Source organism: Heptranchias perlo, chromosome 14, assembly GCF_035084215.1.
Source record: "Heptranchias perlo isolate sHepPer1 chromosome 14, sHepPer1.hap1, whole genome shotgun sequence".
NCBI lineage: Eukaryota > Metazoa > Chordata > Chondrichthyes > Hexanchiformes > Hexanchidae > Heptranchias > Heptranchias perlo.
Window position 1 is genome coordinate 38,346,617 of NC_090338.1, and position 17,337 is coordinate 38,363,953.

The window sequence follows — 17,337 nt, forward strand, 5'->3', positions numbered from 1 at the left end:
TGACCCACTTCATTCCCCAGAACCAGATCCAGCAATGTCTCCTTCATCGTTGGGCCAGAAACATACTGATCAAGAATGTTCTCCTGAACACACTTCAGAAATTCCTCCCTCTCTTTGTCCTTTACCCTATAACCATCCCAGTCTATATTAGGATAGTTGAAGTCCCCCATTATCACTACTCTATGGCTCTTGCAACTCTCTATAATTTCCCTGCAAATGTGCTCCTCTATATCCTTCCCACTAGTTGGTGGCTTATAGAATACACCCAGTAGTGTAACGACCTATATTGTTTCTTAACTCTAACCAAATAGATTACGTCCTTGACCCTCAAGGACATCCTCTCTCTGCAGCACTGCAATATTTTCCTTAATCAATACTGCCACCCCTGCTCCTTTTTTTCCTACCCATTGGCAGTTGGGTAGAAAGTTTGTGGAAGAGGCTGAATACGAGTCCACTGTTATTTTTGTAATATTTAAAAACAGCTTCAAAGATCTAGGCCATGTCGAGGATACAGTTCAAAAGCATTCTCAAAATTACGGTGGAACTCAATAATCACTATCATAATATAGAGTTAGGAACAACAGAACCATTTAAATCCGCGCTCTGTCCGGGAACCGTCACACTTACTCTTCCCTTTTGAGAGTAAATAGAACCCGTACCCAATTTAGATGCGACTGACTGGTACCCAATTTCCCAAGGTCGGCTAACTCCAGCCGTTGTAAATAGGGAACACATTTGACCTGACTGGTTCGGCTTGTGCTCCGCTGATTGGTGCAGCGCTGTGTTGTGTCGGAAAACGGGCTTCGTGCGGTTGGTTGGGATATCGACAAGAACATGTTGCAGCACTTCCGCAATTAGATTGACACATAGGCTGCAACAGGTTATTGAACGGCTGCCAAAGTTTATAATGCTTTTTTTTTGACAGTCCCCGTTTAACGTTGCACTCGTGCCTAGTAATGATTCCTGGCGTTTGCTCCTTATATTTCTTTCACTTGTAGTGGGCGCGATCTTTGTCCGGCGTTGGAGAATGGGGTGGGTTGTGTCTTTTGTCCATCTGACGCACAGGTCTCGCTTACACCGAGTTTAGGACACAAAGCAGGTTGATCGCTTTCAGTTCCGGCTGCAGGGAGTTGCTGCTTACATGGGTTGCGTTGTTTACCACGTTATTCGTGTAGTTTCTGTTCTGGGAGGTATGGTTGCAGATTTGCACGCTTGCATTTCAGATCTCTCGACCTTGTCTTAAGTTTTTTATTGAACGACTGGATCGATTTTGGGGGAAATCAAAGGGGCCTGAACAATCTCAAAAACAATGTGGGCGAAGTTCGGGCTGATTTTATGCAATCACTTAATTTTTTTCTCAGGTGAGTACAACATAAGTTATTAAATTGTGATTCACTATTACATTTAAGTGAAAGGAAAATTGTCGCAATTTGAATGTGCCAGTATAATATGACCATTTAATTATTTGTGAAATAGCAAAATTACCGTCACATATCCTAATGTCTATATTCTTAATATAAATGTAGTTGATCGGCAGATAATATAAAATTTGCATTGTGCAGAGAAGACTTGCCCTTACTCAATGGATCTTGGTCGCATTTAGTGGAACAAGGGAATAATTATTCACATCAAATATTTTTAATTTCGATGAATCATGATGTAGTCATGTTTGATGCCCGGTGCAGTGTAATAGGATACTTAGGAACTATTGCGCAGCTAAAGTCTTATGTTAACTTTTGCTGAAATATTCGATGAGCAGAACGCCCTTATTGTACGGACGCTTAACAACAAGCAGCAGTCGTATCAATTGAGCGGAGAAAGAGGTTCAGAAAAAAAATTGAACCGGCAGAATGAGGAAGTAGCTGTGGTTCAAACCAAGAATATAGCAAGCACTGCGTTACCCACTGCACCATTGTTGCTGCTTCACTTGCTGAGCGTCTCCAGCATTTTCTGTTTTAATTTCAGATTTCCAGCATCCGCAGTATTTTGCTTTAGATTCAGTGTTTAATTCACGGCCACTTCTCTTCCTGGAATGCCCACCTTGAAGAAGTTCTGCTCTTCTCTCCGACGGGATTTCCGTTTGTCTCTTTTACCTTGTTCACCTTCATTGCTTTCTGTTTCCCTTCTCGTGTCTGATCGGGTTTCTTCTAAAACTCGCTTTCACAGTCACATCTCTTTCCTCAGCAACTGTCTCCAGATCCGACTTATTCCAGGTGGATTCCAACTTAAATTCCACCCTTCATGTTTCGGATCCACCCATGATTACAAATATCTCCATGATATTCAGCGTTCCTCGGACCGCTGCTCTCGCCGCTTCCTGAGATCCACGCTCAAAGCCACGTGACGCCACATGCACGCTCTCGACCTCTCTCTTCAGCAGCACCGACTCACTCTATCTCAGAGTTGTCCCAGTCCGCAGTTCCATTTCATCCTTCACCTCATCCGGTGCTTTAATAAAAAACTTTTTTTCTTCCTTTCAGGTGTCAAGGACCACAAGTTTCAACAACTCTTAGATACCAACACCCCCCCTTGATCCTTCTTCCCCATCACTTTCCTCTGACCCTATCCCTCCTTCCAATCTCACCCTTTGTCGTGTTTTCACTATCCCCTCTGACCTTCCCCTCTCTGACCCTGAACGATCAGTCCACAACAAAGGACTTAGCTTCATCCCCTTATGCCCCCACCTCAATGAATTTCGAACTCAACACGATGCTGAGCTCTTCTTCTGTCGCATTCGCCCCCGTGCCCACTTTTTTGACCAGGAGTCTTCCCCCCCGCCCAGCGGACCCTTTCTCCTGCCTTCAAAATTCTCATTCCACCTGGACCCCTCCCTCCATTCTCTCAGGTCCAACCCTGATATTGTCATTAAACCTGCTGACAAGGGCGGTGCTGTTGTTGTTTGGCGAACAGACCTCTACCTTGCGGAGGTTGAAAGCCAACTCTCCGACACCTCCTCCTACCTCCCCCTGGACCATGACCCCACCGTCGAACATCAAGCCATAACTTCCCAGACCATCACTGACCTCTGGAGATCTTCCCTCCATGGCCTCCAACCTCATAGTCCCCCAACCCCGCACAGCCCCCTTCTACCTCCTTCCCAAGATCCACAAACAGGACTGCCCTGGGAGACCCATCGTTTCAGCCTGTTCTTGCCTTACAGAACTTATTTCCTCCTATCTTGACTCTTTTTTCTCCCCTTGTCCAGTCTCTTCCAGCCTACATCCGCAACTCTTCTGATGCCCTCCGCCACTTTAACAGTTTCCAGTTGCCCGGCCCTAAGGAGAAATTTCTTCACCCAGAGGGTGGTGAACCTGTGGAATTCTCTACCACAGAAGGCTGTGGAGGCCAAGTCACTGAATATATTTAAGAAGGAGTTAAATAGATTTCTAGACACAAAAGGCATCAAGGGGTATGGGGAGACAGCAGGAATATGGTATTGAGACAGAAGATCAGCCATGATCATATTGAATGGCGGAGCAAGCTCGAAGGGTCGAATGGCCTACTCCTGCTCCTATTTTCTATGTTTCTAACTGTCTCCTTTTCACCATGGACGTCCAATCCCTCTACACCTCCACCTCCCACCAGGACGGCCTGCGGGCCCTCCGCTTCTTCCTTGAATGGAGGCCTAACCAGCCCCCATCCACCACTACCCTCCTCCGCCTGGCTGAACTTGTTCTTATGTTGAACAATTTCTCCTTTGACTCCACTCACTTCCTCCAAATAAAAAGTGTTGCTATGGGAACCCGTATGGGTCCCAGCTATGCTTGCCTTTTTGTGGGATACATGGAACACTCCTTGTTCCAGTCCTACTCAGGTCCCCTCCCTCACCTCTTTTCCTGGTACATTGATGGCTATATTAGTGCCGTTTCCTGCTCTCGCCCCGAACTGGAAAATTTCATCAACTTTGTTTCCAATTTCCACCCTTCCCTCGCCTTCACATGGTCCATTTCTGACTCTTCCCTGGCCTTCTTCGACTTCTCTATCTCCATTTTTGGGGTAGGCTGTCAACCTATATCTACTATAAGCCCACCGACTACCACAGTTACCTTGATGACACTTTCTCGCACCCCGCTTCCTGTAAGAACTCCATTCCCTTCTCCCAGTTTCTCCGTCTCCATTGCATCTGTTCTGATGATACCACCTTCCACACCAGTGCTTCCAATATGTCCTCCTTTTTCCTCAACGAGGATTCCCCCCTACTGTAGTTGACAGGGCCCTTGACCGTGTCCGTCCTATTTCCAGCACTTCTGCTCTCACCCTACCCTCCCAGAACCATGATAGGGTCCCCCTTGTCCTTACCTTCCACCCCACCAGCCTCCACATTCAACGTATCATCCTCCGCCATTTCCGCCACCTCCAGTGCAATCCCACCACCAAACACATCTTCCCCTCCCCTCCCCTTTCAGCATTCCGAAGGGACCGCTCCCTCCGCGGTCCACTCTTCCATCACCCCCAACACCCGCTCTCCTCCCCACGACACATTTCCGTGCGGGCGGAGGAGATGCAACACCTGCCCCTTCACCACCTCCCTTCCCACTGTCCAGGGCCCCAAACACTCCTTCCAGGTGAAACAGCGGTTTACTTGTACTTCTTTCACTTTAGTATACTGTATTCACTGCTCACAATGCGGTCTCCTCTACAATGGGGAGGCCAAACGCAGACTGGGTGATCGCTTTGCTGAACACCTCTGCTCAGTCCGCAAGCGTGACCCTGACCTGCCAGTCGCTTGCCATTTCAATTCCCCATCCCACCTTCCTTGCCTTGCACCATCAGCCCTTTTGTCATTTAAACACTCGTGCTCTCTACCCTATCAGAGACCTTCCTTTTCGTTCTTTCCTCTCCTCCCCTCCCTCCCCCACTTTCCCTGGCTCTGTACTTGCTCAAAAACTTTAACTCTTTTAACATCGTCCAGTTTTGAGGAAAGGTCTCCACAGATGCTGCCTGACTTGCTGAGCTTCTCCAGTACTTTCTGTTTTTATTTCAGATTTCCAGTATCCGCAGTATTTTGCTTTTGATGTAACAGATTGGATTCCGCGTCCTGGATTTCAAATGTGAATGTTTTCAAATGCAAGATGAGTGTTAAATCACCAGTAACCGTTTCCTTTCTCTTTTCAGCAACTACTGGTACGGATCCTGACAAGGCTCCTCACAAAACAGCACAAGCAGGTTTTGCAACAAATGTCACTGCATTTCTGCCACAAAATTCATCTATTGCTTTTAGCTCCTCCACGCCTCTCACCACAAACATGCAAAACACAACAGCAGCACACAATGCAAAAGCAGATGCAGAAACAAACTCTTCACTCTCATCCATCAATCAAACTGTATTCACAAGCACAAGTCACCTAACGAGCACTGCGTCACCCACCGCACCATTGAACCCCACTTCTCAACGTAGTACAACTCTTAATGCTACAACCGTGTTGTCCACGTCAGCTCCCAGCATAACTTCTAATAGTACACTCATGGTGACGAGTTACTCACCCAACATGACGAATAGTTCATCTCAGAGTGATAATGCAACTAGTACAACATACAGTTCGCCAACAAGCAGCACGACCCAGATTACTTCACTTCATACTTTTGCCACCAATAGTTCTTTCACAAGCAGGGAGCCAACATCCCTTCCAAATGACACCGGCCACAGAGAGGTCACCACAATAAAAGTCTCTACCGTCAGCTTTACAACACCTGATGCTTCCACCACCGTTTTACCATCTTCGAACCTAGCCTCCTCACCAAGCACCAGTTTCTTAACTAACAGTACGGGAAAAGAAATTAGAATTGCGACTCGAAGCGTTGCAGGTGAGAATTAATGCGACTATTTCAAAGCTGCTTATATTAGAAGGAGTCTCTGTATCAACACTCCCTATAAAAGTAAAATCATTACAAAGGTTTACTGTGACCTTTTTCTGTCTATTTCCATTGGGCTCTGTTTTGTGTATTTTGTTTTTTAAAAAATGAATGATGATAACGTAATCAGCAGAACTGGCAGGGAGAAGGGACAGTGCCAGTGATGTGAGGGAACTGAATTTGTAAGTGCAGTTAAAAGGACAACTCTTGGAAGCAGCTTACTTCAATAATCACAAGGCTGTAAAAATGCTAATGGGATTCTAGGCTTCATCTCAAGAGGTACAAAATATAAAAGCCAAGAGGTAATGATCAGCCTACATAAAACCTTAATAAGACCTCATTTAGAGTACTATGTGTGCAGTATTGGATAACAGGAAGGATATTGAGGTTTAAGAGTGTGTTCAATGCATCTTCACCAGAAAGCTGCCAGGTATGAGGAAATGCAAATATGAGGAAAGACTTGGGTCAGTTTGTTAACTAATTCTGGTTCATTACTCATTACTAAATCTAGTAAGGCCGGTTCACTTGTCGATTTTAAAACATATTATTCCAGAAAACTCTCACAAACACATTCCAGAAATTCATTGCCTTTGCTGCATCTCCCAGTGTATATGAAAATTAAAATCTCCCTTTATAACCACATTGTTTCTGCTACATGCCTCCCTGATCTCTGTATTTATATATCCTCCCACTACATCACTAATGTCAGGAAGTTTGTAGGCAACTCCCACCAGAGTCTTGCATTCTTTACTGTTCCTTAGTTCCACCCTTATTGATGTCCTTTGTGTGATTGCTGTGATTGTGTCATTTATCAATATTGCTATTCCTCCTCCTTTCCCAATTCCCCTGTCTTTTCTGAATACCCTATAGCCTGAAATAATTAGTTCCCAATCATGCCCAGCTTGTCTCCAGGTCTCTGTAATGGCTACTACACCATGGGCTCGAGTTTCCGCTAGTTATAGCAGTGCAATCCAGGCGCAAAAGATCGGGGAATTTTAAACATGAGTTACGCCCAAAACCACTTACGCTTGTGCTTTCCACAATCTTTTAAGCTGGTTCAAGATTTAATTCGCCTGAATCAGGCCTCGCCCACAAAACTGGCCAAACCCCCAGGTTGACATTGCGACATTCCACCGACTGTGCTGGTTCGGGAAGGCTTTTCAAATTGTGTTCATTTTCTTAGGCGCACAGGCACTAGTAGACACATTTTAAAAGTTTTTCACATCAAAAAATATTGAATTTACTAAGAAACTGACTAGTGTACACCAGTGATACTAGTAAATATATACTAGTATACTTTTTTTAAAAGTCATTTTCAGTGATTTTAAATCAGGTTACTCACAGGTGGAGGACTGGACACCCTTATTAAAAATGCTTATTTTTGCTGATAAACACATTTTCAGCTGTATTAATGAAACTGCATCAGGTTACCACTCTTAAATACGTCGAGGGATACTTTTTAATGGAAAAAAAGAAACAATTATGGTCTATTACGCTGCTTGATTGCGCTGGTTCATGGACGATTTTACGTTTGTGATTATGCAAATTAATTTTAGCGGAAACTTGAAGCCTAACCTAATCAGCGCAATTTCATCTGCATTTTGGGCTCAAATTCCCGATTGCGCCCAAAGCAGAAACTCCCACCCCTTTATCCTTTTAGCTGAATTTGTGCTTCTAATTCATTTGTTTAATTTCTTATGCTACATGCCTTCGTGTAGATAACTCTTATTTGGGTAACTGACCCACCCTGCCCAGATGATGCATTTCACACACCTTTTGACTTATCACACTTTGCAGATGGTCCATACTTTGCTATACAGAAAATTTAATATGTTTTGGTTTTTCATCACTTCTGCTTTATTTTTAACAGGTATTTTGTTATTACTTCCTATAACTTTTTCTGTTCTCAGAGTATTTCTGTTATCTTTATCTCCTTTTGTACTCTGACCTTTGCTCTTATCCCCTTTTTTTAATCTTTAGGTTGTTATTTTTTCTACCCAAATCTTCCCCCTCTTTGATTGATTTAAAGTCCTTTCTACAGTCATCTTTATCCTTTCCGCTAGGACCTTGGTCCCAGCCTAGTTCAGGTGCAGCCCTTCCCAGCGGTACAGTTCCCTGCTGTCCCAGCACTGGTGCTTCCCACAGCAGTCTTTCAACCATGTATTTACTTTCCTGATCTGTTTATTGCTATGCCAATTAGCACGTGGCTCAAATAATAATCCGGAGATGACGATCTTGAGGTCCTATTTTTTAATTTAGCTCCTAGCTCCTGATACTCCCTCAGCAGGACCTCCTCCCCATTCTTTTCTATGTTATTGGTTCCAACATGGAACACATCAACTGGATTTTCCCCTTCCCTTTCCAAGTTCCTTTCCCGCCAATTTGAGGTGTCCCTTACCCTTGCACCATGTAGGCAATACACCCTCCTGGACTCTCGATCGTGACTGCAGAGGATACCCTCTATCCCCCTGATTATCGAATCTCCTACACTACAACTTTTCTTTTCTGCTGTTCACCAACCCACCTTCCTCCGGACTGCCTCCTGCTCCACGATGCCTTGGTTAGCATCCTGGCCATCCTCCCCACAGCCTTCTTCCATATCCCCACAGGTAGCAAGTACATACAACGTGTTGGACCGGACCAGTTTCTGTGATTCATGTTGCCCTGCTGACTGTCAGTCACACACTCCTCTTCCTGTACCTCTCTATGTGATGTGACTGTGTTCTGGAGCAAACTATCCAGATATTTCTCCCTCTTCCTTATGTGTTGGAGTGTCTCTAACTCGTGCTCTAGCTCCACAGCTCTGAGCCTGAGTGACTCGAGATAGAAATTTCCCACATATGTGTTCATCAGGGACAGTCTCACTGTCCACAAATTCCCAGACAGATACCGTTGAAATGATTTGGTCTCACAATTAACTAAAATATCCCCTGTGTTTGACGAGTCCCTCTCCAACCTTGATTAGTTGAGCTGCAGATCCATCTTTGAAGATTAACTTATATTATGCACAATCCTGCCAATTAGGCAATGAAGTCCTTTTTAGTGACTGACAGTTGTTGAAAATGCAGCACAGCAGTATTTATAGAACCTCTTGCAAAGATAAAAAGTGATAATGGGAGAAGCAATCATTTATACTTGGCGATGTTCTTCAACTGCGTAATTATGGAGCTCATAACATCACAGCTCCACTTTTCTGAATTATAAAGATATTCACTATTATATGTTTCTAGCTACATTTAGAATTTCTGAAAACTGCAAGTATAAGGTGCTTCTTTTTGAATCATTAGGTGCACTTCAGCCTGGAATCAACCTGTCCTTGTATACCATTGATTTAGTTGCATGTGCATATTAACTAAGGGAGCAGTACTATTGCATTCAGAAATAACACTTTCAAGTCTTCTTCATTATTGAATTCCATTTTCCAAGGAATAATATTTTCCAATTTGGTTGATTATTTTTGATTTCTATAACAAATAATCATCATAACAAAAAAGTTAGGAATTCAAAGGCAAATTATGTTGTTAAGGACATAATTTAATTAGAAAACATAAATAAGATTAAAATAGATATGGCTGCCTGCAGTCTGACTTTTCTGCTAGTTAATGAGTTGGTAATGATAGAATTCAACCACCTTTGAACATGTTTTAGTGAATAATAGTGTAGTTTGTTGCAGCGAAAATATTGTTAACAGGTTTACTAAGATGTCTGTTTGACCATGAAAATAAATATTAATAGCAAGAATTTGTATAAAACATAAATATTGTATTAGGTGAAAGCTTTTACAACAAGAGGTTTTGCTGTGTAGCATACATTCTGAGTTATAATTTCAAAATAAAGATCTACCATGAATATTTAATATCCACAGTAGTACAGTTAAGATATACATAATAATAAAATAATAGATAAAAACCAAACATATCCATGCCACTATGAACAGGTGCTGAATGAAGGTGCTTCCCATAGCAATAGTGAGAGGAAGAAAGAGAAATGAGTCACTTGGGACCATTCTTTCATTAACATTTGAACATTGACTTAAAGCAGCATTGGCAGAGGCTAAGGAGTAAGTTTCAATCCCATATTGTCAGCTGGGAAAGATATGTGCACCCTTTGTAGAGGAGAAATTCAAATAAATTACAAATTATATATTTGGGGAAGGGCTGTCCATTCATAGCCAAAGGTCAGCAAATGCAGCTCAGTTGTATTTAATTGATGATGGTGCTGTGCTGGGAAGCCATCCTGGAAATCGTTTTGTGGTTTTAAGTGCCTTGAGACATTCCTCTACTTTAAAGGTGCTATATAAGTGCAAGTTGTTGTTGTTGTAGAGGATTAGAATTTTTCTTACAAATTGCTTACAATCATTCTGTTCATTGAGGCAGTAAAACTGCTTATTGTAGAAAGTTAGAACATCGTGTCTGTGCCGGCTCTTTGAAAGAGTCATCCAATTCGTCCCACTGCCCTGCTTTTTCCCCATAGACCTGCAATTTTCTCCCTTTCAAGTATTTATCCAGTAAAGTGGTTAGAGTGTGGAACTCGCTACCACAAGGAATAGTTAAGGTGAATAGCGTAGATGCATTTAAGGGGAAGCTAGATAAGCGCATGAGGGGAAAAGGAATAGTATGGTATGCTGATAGGGTCAAATGAAGTACGGAGGGAGGAGGCTCGTGTGGAGCATGAACGCCGGCATGGACCAGTTGGGCTGAATGGTCTGTTTCTGTGCGGTACATTCTATGTTACATAGAATTATATAGATCTATCTACTATAGGTAAATTGGGAAATTAAGTTAAAAGAAATGACAGTAGATAAGCAATGGCAATGGCAAACATTAAAAAAAATAATTCATAATTCCCAATGAATATACATACCCTTGAAGAATAAAAACTCCACAGGAACAATGATCCATCCATGGCTAACTAGAGCAGTTAAGGATAGTATTAGATTAAAAGAAGAGGCTTACAATGTTGCCAAAAAGAGTAGTAAACCTGAGGATTGGGAGGGTTTTAGAAATCAGCAAAGGATAACCAAGAAATTGATAAAGAGGGAGAAAATTGAATATGAGAGTAAACTAGCAAGGAATATAAAAACAGATTGTAAGAGCGTCTACAAGTATGTAAAAAGGAAGAGATTAGCGAAAGTAAATGTGGGTCCCTTAGAGGCAGAGATGGGAGAAATTATAATGGGGATTAAGGAAATGGCAGAGACGTTAAACAATTATTTTATATCTGTCTTCAGAGTAGAAGACACAAAAAACATACTGGAAATAATGGGGAACCAAGAGTCTATTGCGAGGGAGGAACTTAAAGTAATTAAGATTAGTAAAGAAAAAGTTCTAGAAAAATTAATGGGACTAAAAGCTGACAAATCCCCTGGACCAGATGGCCTTGATCCTAGAGTTTTAAAAGAGGAGGCTGCAGAGATAGTGGATGCATTGGTTTTGATCATCCAGAATTCCCTAGATTCTAGAACAGTCCCCGTGGATTGGAAGGTAGCAAATGTAACCCCGCTATTCAAGAAAAGAGGGAGAGAAAAAGCAGGGAACTATAGGACAGTTAGCCTGACATCAGTAGTAGGGCAATTGCTAGAATCTAGTATTATGGACATAGTAACAGGTCAGTTAGAAAATCATAACATGATTAGGCAGAGTCAACACGGTTTTATAAAAGGGAAATCGTATTTGACAAATCTATTAGAATTTTTTTGAGGGTGTAACTAGCAGGGTAGATAAGGGGGAACCACTGGATGTTGTATATTTGGATTTTCGAAAGGCATTCAATAAGGTGCCACATAAGAGTTGTTACACAAGGTTGGGACTCATGGGATTGGGGGTAATATATTAGCTTGGATTGAGGATTGGCTAACGGACAGAAAACAGAGAGTAGGAAAAAACGGGTCATTTTCGGATTGGCAGGTTGCTAATCCAAGTTTGCTAATTATACAAAGCTAGGTGGGAAAGTAAGCTGTGAGGAGGACGCAAAGAGTCTGCAAAGGGATATCGACAGGTTAAATGAGTGGGCAAGAAAGGGGCAGATGGAGTATAATGTGGGGAAATGTGAGGTTATTCACTTTGGTAGGAAAAATAAAAAACAGAATATTTTTTAAATGGTGAGAAACTATTAAATGTTGGTGTACAGAGGGTGTCCTTGTACACGAAACACAAAAGTTAACATGCAGGTACAGCAAGCAATTAGGAAGACAAATGATATTTTGGCCTTTATTGCAAGGGAGTTGGAGTATAAGAGTAAGGAAGTCTTGCTGCAACTGTACAGGGCTTTGGTGAGACCACACGTGGATTACTGTGTGCAGTTTCGGTTTCCTTAGCTAAGGAAGGATATACTTGCCTTAGAGGTGGTGCAACGAAGTTTCACTAGATTGATTCCTGGGATGTGAGGGTTGTCCTATGAGGAAAGATTGAGTAGAATGGGCCTATACTCTCTGCAGTTTAGAAGAATGAATGCTGATCTAATTGAAACGTATAAGATTCTGAGAGGGCTTGACAGGGTAGACGCTGAGAGGATGTTCCCCCTCACTGGAGAGTCTAGAACTAGGGGACATAGTCTCAGGATAAGGGGTCGGACATTTAGGACTGCGACGAAGAGGAATTTCTTCACTCAGAGGGTCGTGAATATTTGGAATTCTCTACCCCAGAGGGCTGTGGATGCTCAGTCGTTGAATATATTCAAGACTGAGATCGATAGATTTTTGGACTCTAAGGGAATCAAGGGATATGGGGAAAGTGGAGTTGCGTCTGAAGATCAGCCATCATCTTATTGAATGCCGGAGCAGACTCGTGGGACTGTATGGCCTACTCCTGCTCCTATTTCTTATGTTTCTTATGTTACCAGCATGTTCAGTCTTTCCTGATAGTTATAACCTCTCTGTTATCTGTAGGTAAATGAAATCTGCATAAAGATTTCTGTTCCTAGATGTGAAAATAATTATTTTGTTGGGGAATCAGGCTAGACTGATAAGTGACATGTTGCTTTTAAAAGGGAATAACCATCAGATCTATATACAGATCACATAAGAGAGTTTCATCTTTATTAATGCAGTCAAAAAACGATGAGACTGGAGCCATACAGTAAATATTCATAGGAATAGAAAAAAATTATATTGCTGGAAATCTAAAACAAAAACAGAAAATGTTGGGAATGAACAGATTTGGGTAGGACCCTTCACTGGATCCAGGCTGATGTGAGGGTGGTGCTTCATCAGAAATTAATCAGTAAATATTAATCATTTATTATATCCTTTGGAGCAACTGTTCTTTATATTTGGGGAAAATTTCATTCACACCCAAAAAAGTAGCCCAGAGGCAGCTTGCTGGAGAAGAGGCCTTGAAGATCGGGCCACTGCATTACTGGCCGCAGCCCTCAGATAAGCTCTTAAAGGGGACTGAGAGGGGGGGGTGACCGAGAAAGAGGACAATTGGGAGAGGGGAACGAGTGGGATGGAGGCGATCAGGAGGGAGGGTAGCAATAGCCGGGATCGGGAGGGAGGATAGCAGTCCCCGGGATCGGGGAGGGTAGCGGCCGGGATTGAGATGGGGCGTAGTGGTAGTCGGGATCGGGAGGGAGGATAGCAATGTCCAGGATTGGGGAGGGTAGGGGCCAGGATCGAGATGTGGGTAGTAGTGGCCGGGATCAGGGACGAGAGTAGCAGTGGCCAGGAATGAGGGGCGGGGGTTAGTGGTGTTCAGGTTCAGGGAGGGTAGCGGTTGCTGGGATCGGGGAGGGTGACAGCGGTGATCGGGAGTGGGGGGGTGTTGCTGGCGAGTGGTGACCAGCAGAAGCCCATGGTTTTAATGTGTGACTGAGAGGAGCAGTCTGCATCCCCAGGCTCCACATTCAGATAAGCATTTTTAACAAATTTACCTTTTTGGTGGCGGCCTGCAGCGATTGCTTTAAAAAACCACTTGCTGGGCCGCATATAGGCCTGGTTTTCCTGAATGCAGTCGACCATAATATCCGCACATGTTGATGAATTCTGTGCTTAAAATATTCTAAGGTCATTCAGAGAATTAATAATTATCCAAATTTATCTCACAAAAAGAGATTGTCTCATCCACACAACAAAGGACAACAGGGATAATTTTGACTTTGTGCGACAGTATAAAACAGGTGATAGCGAATTGGCAGCCCGTTTTACATCTCTCCTGATTTTTATTTCCATTGACTTCAGTAGATCCAAGAAAATCATTTAGAAAGCTGACATTTAAAAAAAAAATTAAATTAAATTGAGGGCAAATCTCTTCTGACTTCGGTTGGAATCTTTTGAAGAATCTTTTGGCTTTGATTAGACAGAATTGTGGATGGTCAGACAGCAAAACCATTCTGATTTTAAAGTTATATTAAAATAAGGAAATAATATCAAAGGATTGCATTTGACAAGAATGCCAAAAATTGTCTTTTTGCAACATTAGAGGCAATTAAAATTGTTCAGGAGCAACCTTGTAATGCATAAATTGATTAATATATCATTAGAAATCATAATTTTTTTTAAAGGTTCTAGATTCCATATCATAGTATCATAGTAACCTTTTAAAAGGTTCTAGATTCCATATAACAGGCCAAATAGAGACTATAAATCATTAATTCTCAGTGAGTGACAAGAAAGTGTTTGGAAATTGCTTATTTGGTATAGGGTCTTAATGCTATATTTGAACTGGTGCTCCCAACAAGGGAGATGTATTCTGTGTATGAATTTATTAAGAGGATCTATAACATAGTAAGGGTTTTGGTGTGGTCATTATATTCATTCAAGTATAAGGAGGGACAGTTCTAGTACTTGTTTGAAAAGACATGAAAAATCCTAGTCATAGTCTCAGCAAACCCTCAGGAAAAAAAGTATTAGTTGTTTACTAACAGAATTAACTTAGGAGCAGGGAAAAAAAATTATAGTTTTGGAGCGAGAACCTGCAAGTCTGCAGTAGTTTTGTGCCGTGACCTACAAGGCTACGGACCAAGTGCTGGAAAGTGGGATTAGGCTGGGTGGCTCATTTTCAGCCGGCGCAGACACAGTGTCATAAATTTTCTATGATTCTATGAATAGCACATTTTTTAAATGTTTGAAGAAACAGTTGCATTGCTGACCCATATTTACCTTATACTTTTGTTCATTTTACTAACAACAGCTTGCTAAGAGTCCTGCTACACGGCCATGTCTGTAATATGTTTTACTGATTGAAAAAATTCTAAGAGAGCTAGTCACGTTTTGAAGGATACATAGAAGGAATTATATGAATGTTCTGGGGCGCAGATCTAGGCAGAAAATGTGTTTTATTAATGCAAGATGAAACTTGGATGTTACATTTATATATTCTAAATGTGGGAACAAGTGAATCCAGAGAAACAGGCAAACTTCAAATTTTATTTTGCTTCTTTGCTCATGATCTTTTCCCTCATGTTGGGAGATGGGCACAAGGAAATTTTATATTCCATGTTGCATGCTATTTTAATCAACATGAGATTGAAGATGATCCAATTTAATTTGTTTATGGTGATTCCTTCTCTTCCTTTTTTTAACCGTGCTATACATCATCAGTGGTAAAGAGGGCGAGTGGGGAAATGTGTTCCCAGGCCTCTGGCATTCCATCTCTGAAGGAGACCACTACAAGGTGCATGACAGTAGCCTGGGCTGAGTCTCCCTCCAATTTCCTTCCCAGGGTTGAAGTGCTTAACCGTCCATTTCAGAACATAAGAACATAAAAAATAGGAGCAGGAGTAGGCCAAATGGCCCCTCGAGCCTGCTCTGCCATTCGTTAAGTTCATGGCTGATCTTCGACCTCAACTCCATTTTACAACCCGATCCCCATATCCCTTGATTCCCTTAGAGTTCAAAAATCTATCTATCTCAGCCTTGAATATACTCAACGACTGAGCATCCACAGCCCTCTGGGATAGAGAATTCCAAAGATTCACAACCCTCTGAGTGAAGAAATTCCTCCTTATCTCTATCCTAAATGTCCGACCCCTTATTCTGAGACTATGTCCCCTAGTTCTAGACTCCCAGCCAGGGGAAACAGCCTCTCAGTATCTACTCTGTCAAGCTCTCTAAGAATTTTATACGTTTCAATGAGAACACCACTAATTTTTCTTAACTCCAGAGAATATAGGCCCATTTTACTCAATTTCTCCTCATAGGAAAACCCTCCCATCCCAGGAATCAATCTAGTGAACCTTCGTTGCACCGCCTCTAAGGCAAATACATCCTTCCTTAGGTAAGGGGACCAAAATTGTCCACAGTACTCCAGGTGTGGTCTCACCAAAGCCCTGTACAATTGTAGCACATCTCCCTTACTCCAACCCATAAATTTGATGATTGATCACAGCAACATGACTGAGATTGGGAACCAGGTGTGCAGAACATCATGTGTATGGACCATTCAGTGGGTCTTCAATGTGTTGTGGCACCATGTTTCTATCTCGTAAACGTTTAACATGTATTCATTTAAAAAAAGTGTTTTCAGGATGTGGGTGACACTGCCAAGGCTGCATTCACTTCCCATCGTAGTTGCCCTCTGAGAAGGTAGTGTTGTGCCTTCAGTATGCGCCACTGAAGTCCTTGTGGCAATGGTGCTACCATGATAGTGTTCATTTAAAAATAATTGCCATTTTTAATTATCTTAGAATTGTGTCTTCAATACAAGTAGGCAAAGAATGCTTTTTGATTCAGTAAACAGTTGCAGTTAGGTAGATTGTATTCCGTACTGTGTTAAGAATCTAGCCTTAACAGGTGACAACACATTGGCCTGGATTTTAACTGCTAGCGAATTTCCAGCAAGAAACCCGCTGGCAAGTTAAATTCCTGCCCGTCTGTGGCAGAATTAAATCCTGCTGGCCGATTTGGGTGGGAAGTCGGTGGGAAGCGGTGGAAAATTGCACGGCTCGGAGGTTACCCAGCAACAGCAGATAAATGGCAGATCAGGTGTGGGGGTGAGATCGCGGCAGGGAGGCCTAAGCTTTCCTTGTGGGACCCAGAGGCACACTCTTGCTCCTCCTGGCCCCACAAAGAATGTAAAACATTTTTAAAAAACTTACCTTTTTTGGGTCTCTCCTGACCTCGATCCTCTTCACCGTTGGATTGTCTTGGCAGGAAACTCACTGCTGATTTCCGCACAGGTCACCTAGTAAAAACTGCAGCTGGATCCTAATGATGTCATCAGGATCCAACATGCATATGTTAAAAAGGATCCTTCCAGTTTTGGGTGGGTGTCCTTCCCGCCTGCTCAGGCAAGCAGTTGAAAATCAGAACCTTCCAGATCTGAGCAGCTTCAGGGTGAGTAAGTAATTTGGACGATTTTAACTGTCCACCCGCCCGGGTAGGGTTAAGATCGCCCCCATTGTTTGCATTCTCTTCAGGCTGCTGCTGCTCCTCTTGCTGATCCTCTTTCTGCCTTTGGAGGTCTTTCTCCTCTGTGTACTCTATGATTAAGTCTCTTTGAAAGGCAAAGTTGTTGCAGGATACAGTACACAACCACGATCCTTGAG

The 17,337-nt window shown here is 42.5% G+C and overlaps 1 protein-coding gene across 1 annotated transcript in view; it reads left to right on the plus strand.

Annotated features, from left to right (window-relative positions):
• The first annotated feature begins 852 nt into the window (after positions 1-852).
• LOC137332454 (uncharacterized) overlaps positions 853-17,337 on the plus strand; it is a 34,499-nt gene continuing 18,014 nt past the window's right edge. The window contains exons 1-2 of the mRNA XM_067996310.1: positions 853-1,361; positions 5,116-5,805. Of these exons, the coding sequence (XP_067852411.1) occupies positions 1,310-1,361; positions 5,116-5,805 (742 nt within the window). The 5' untranslated portion in view covers positions 853-1,309. The remainder of the gene's footprint in view (positions 1,362-5,115; positions 5,806-17,337) is intronic.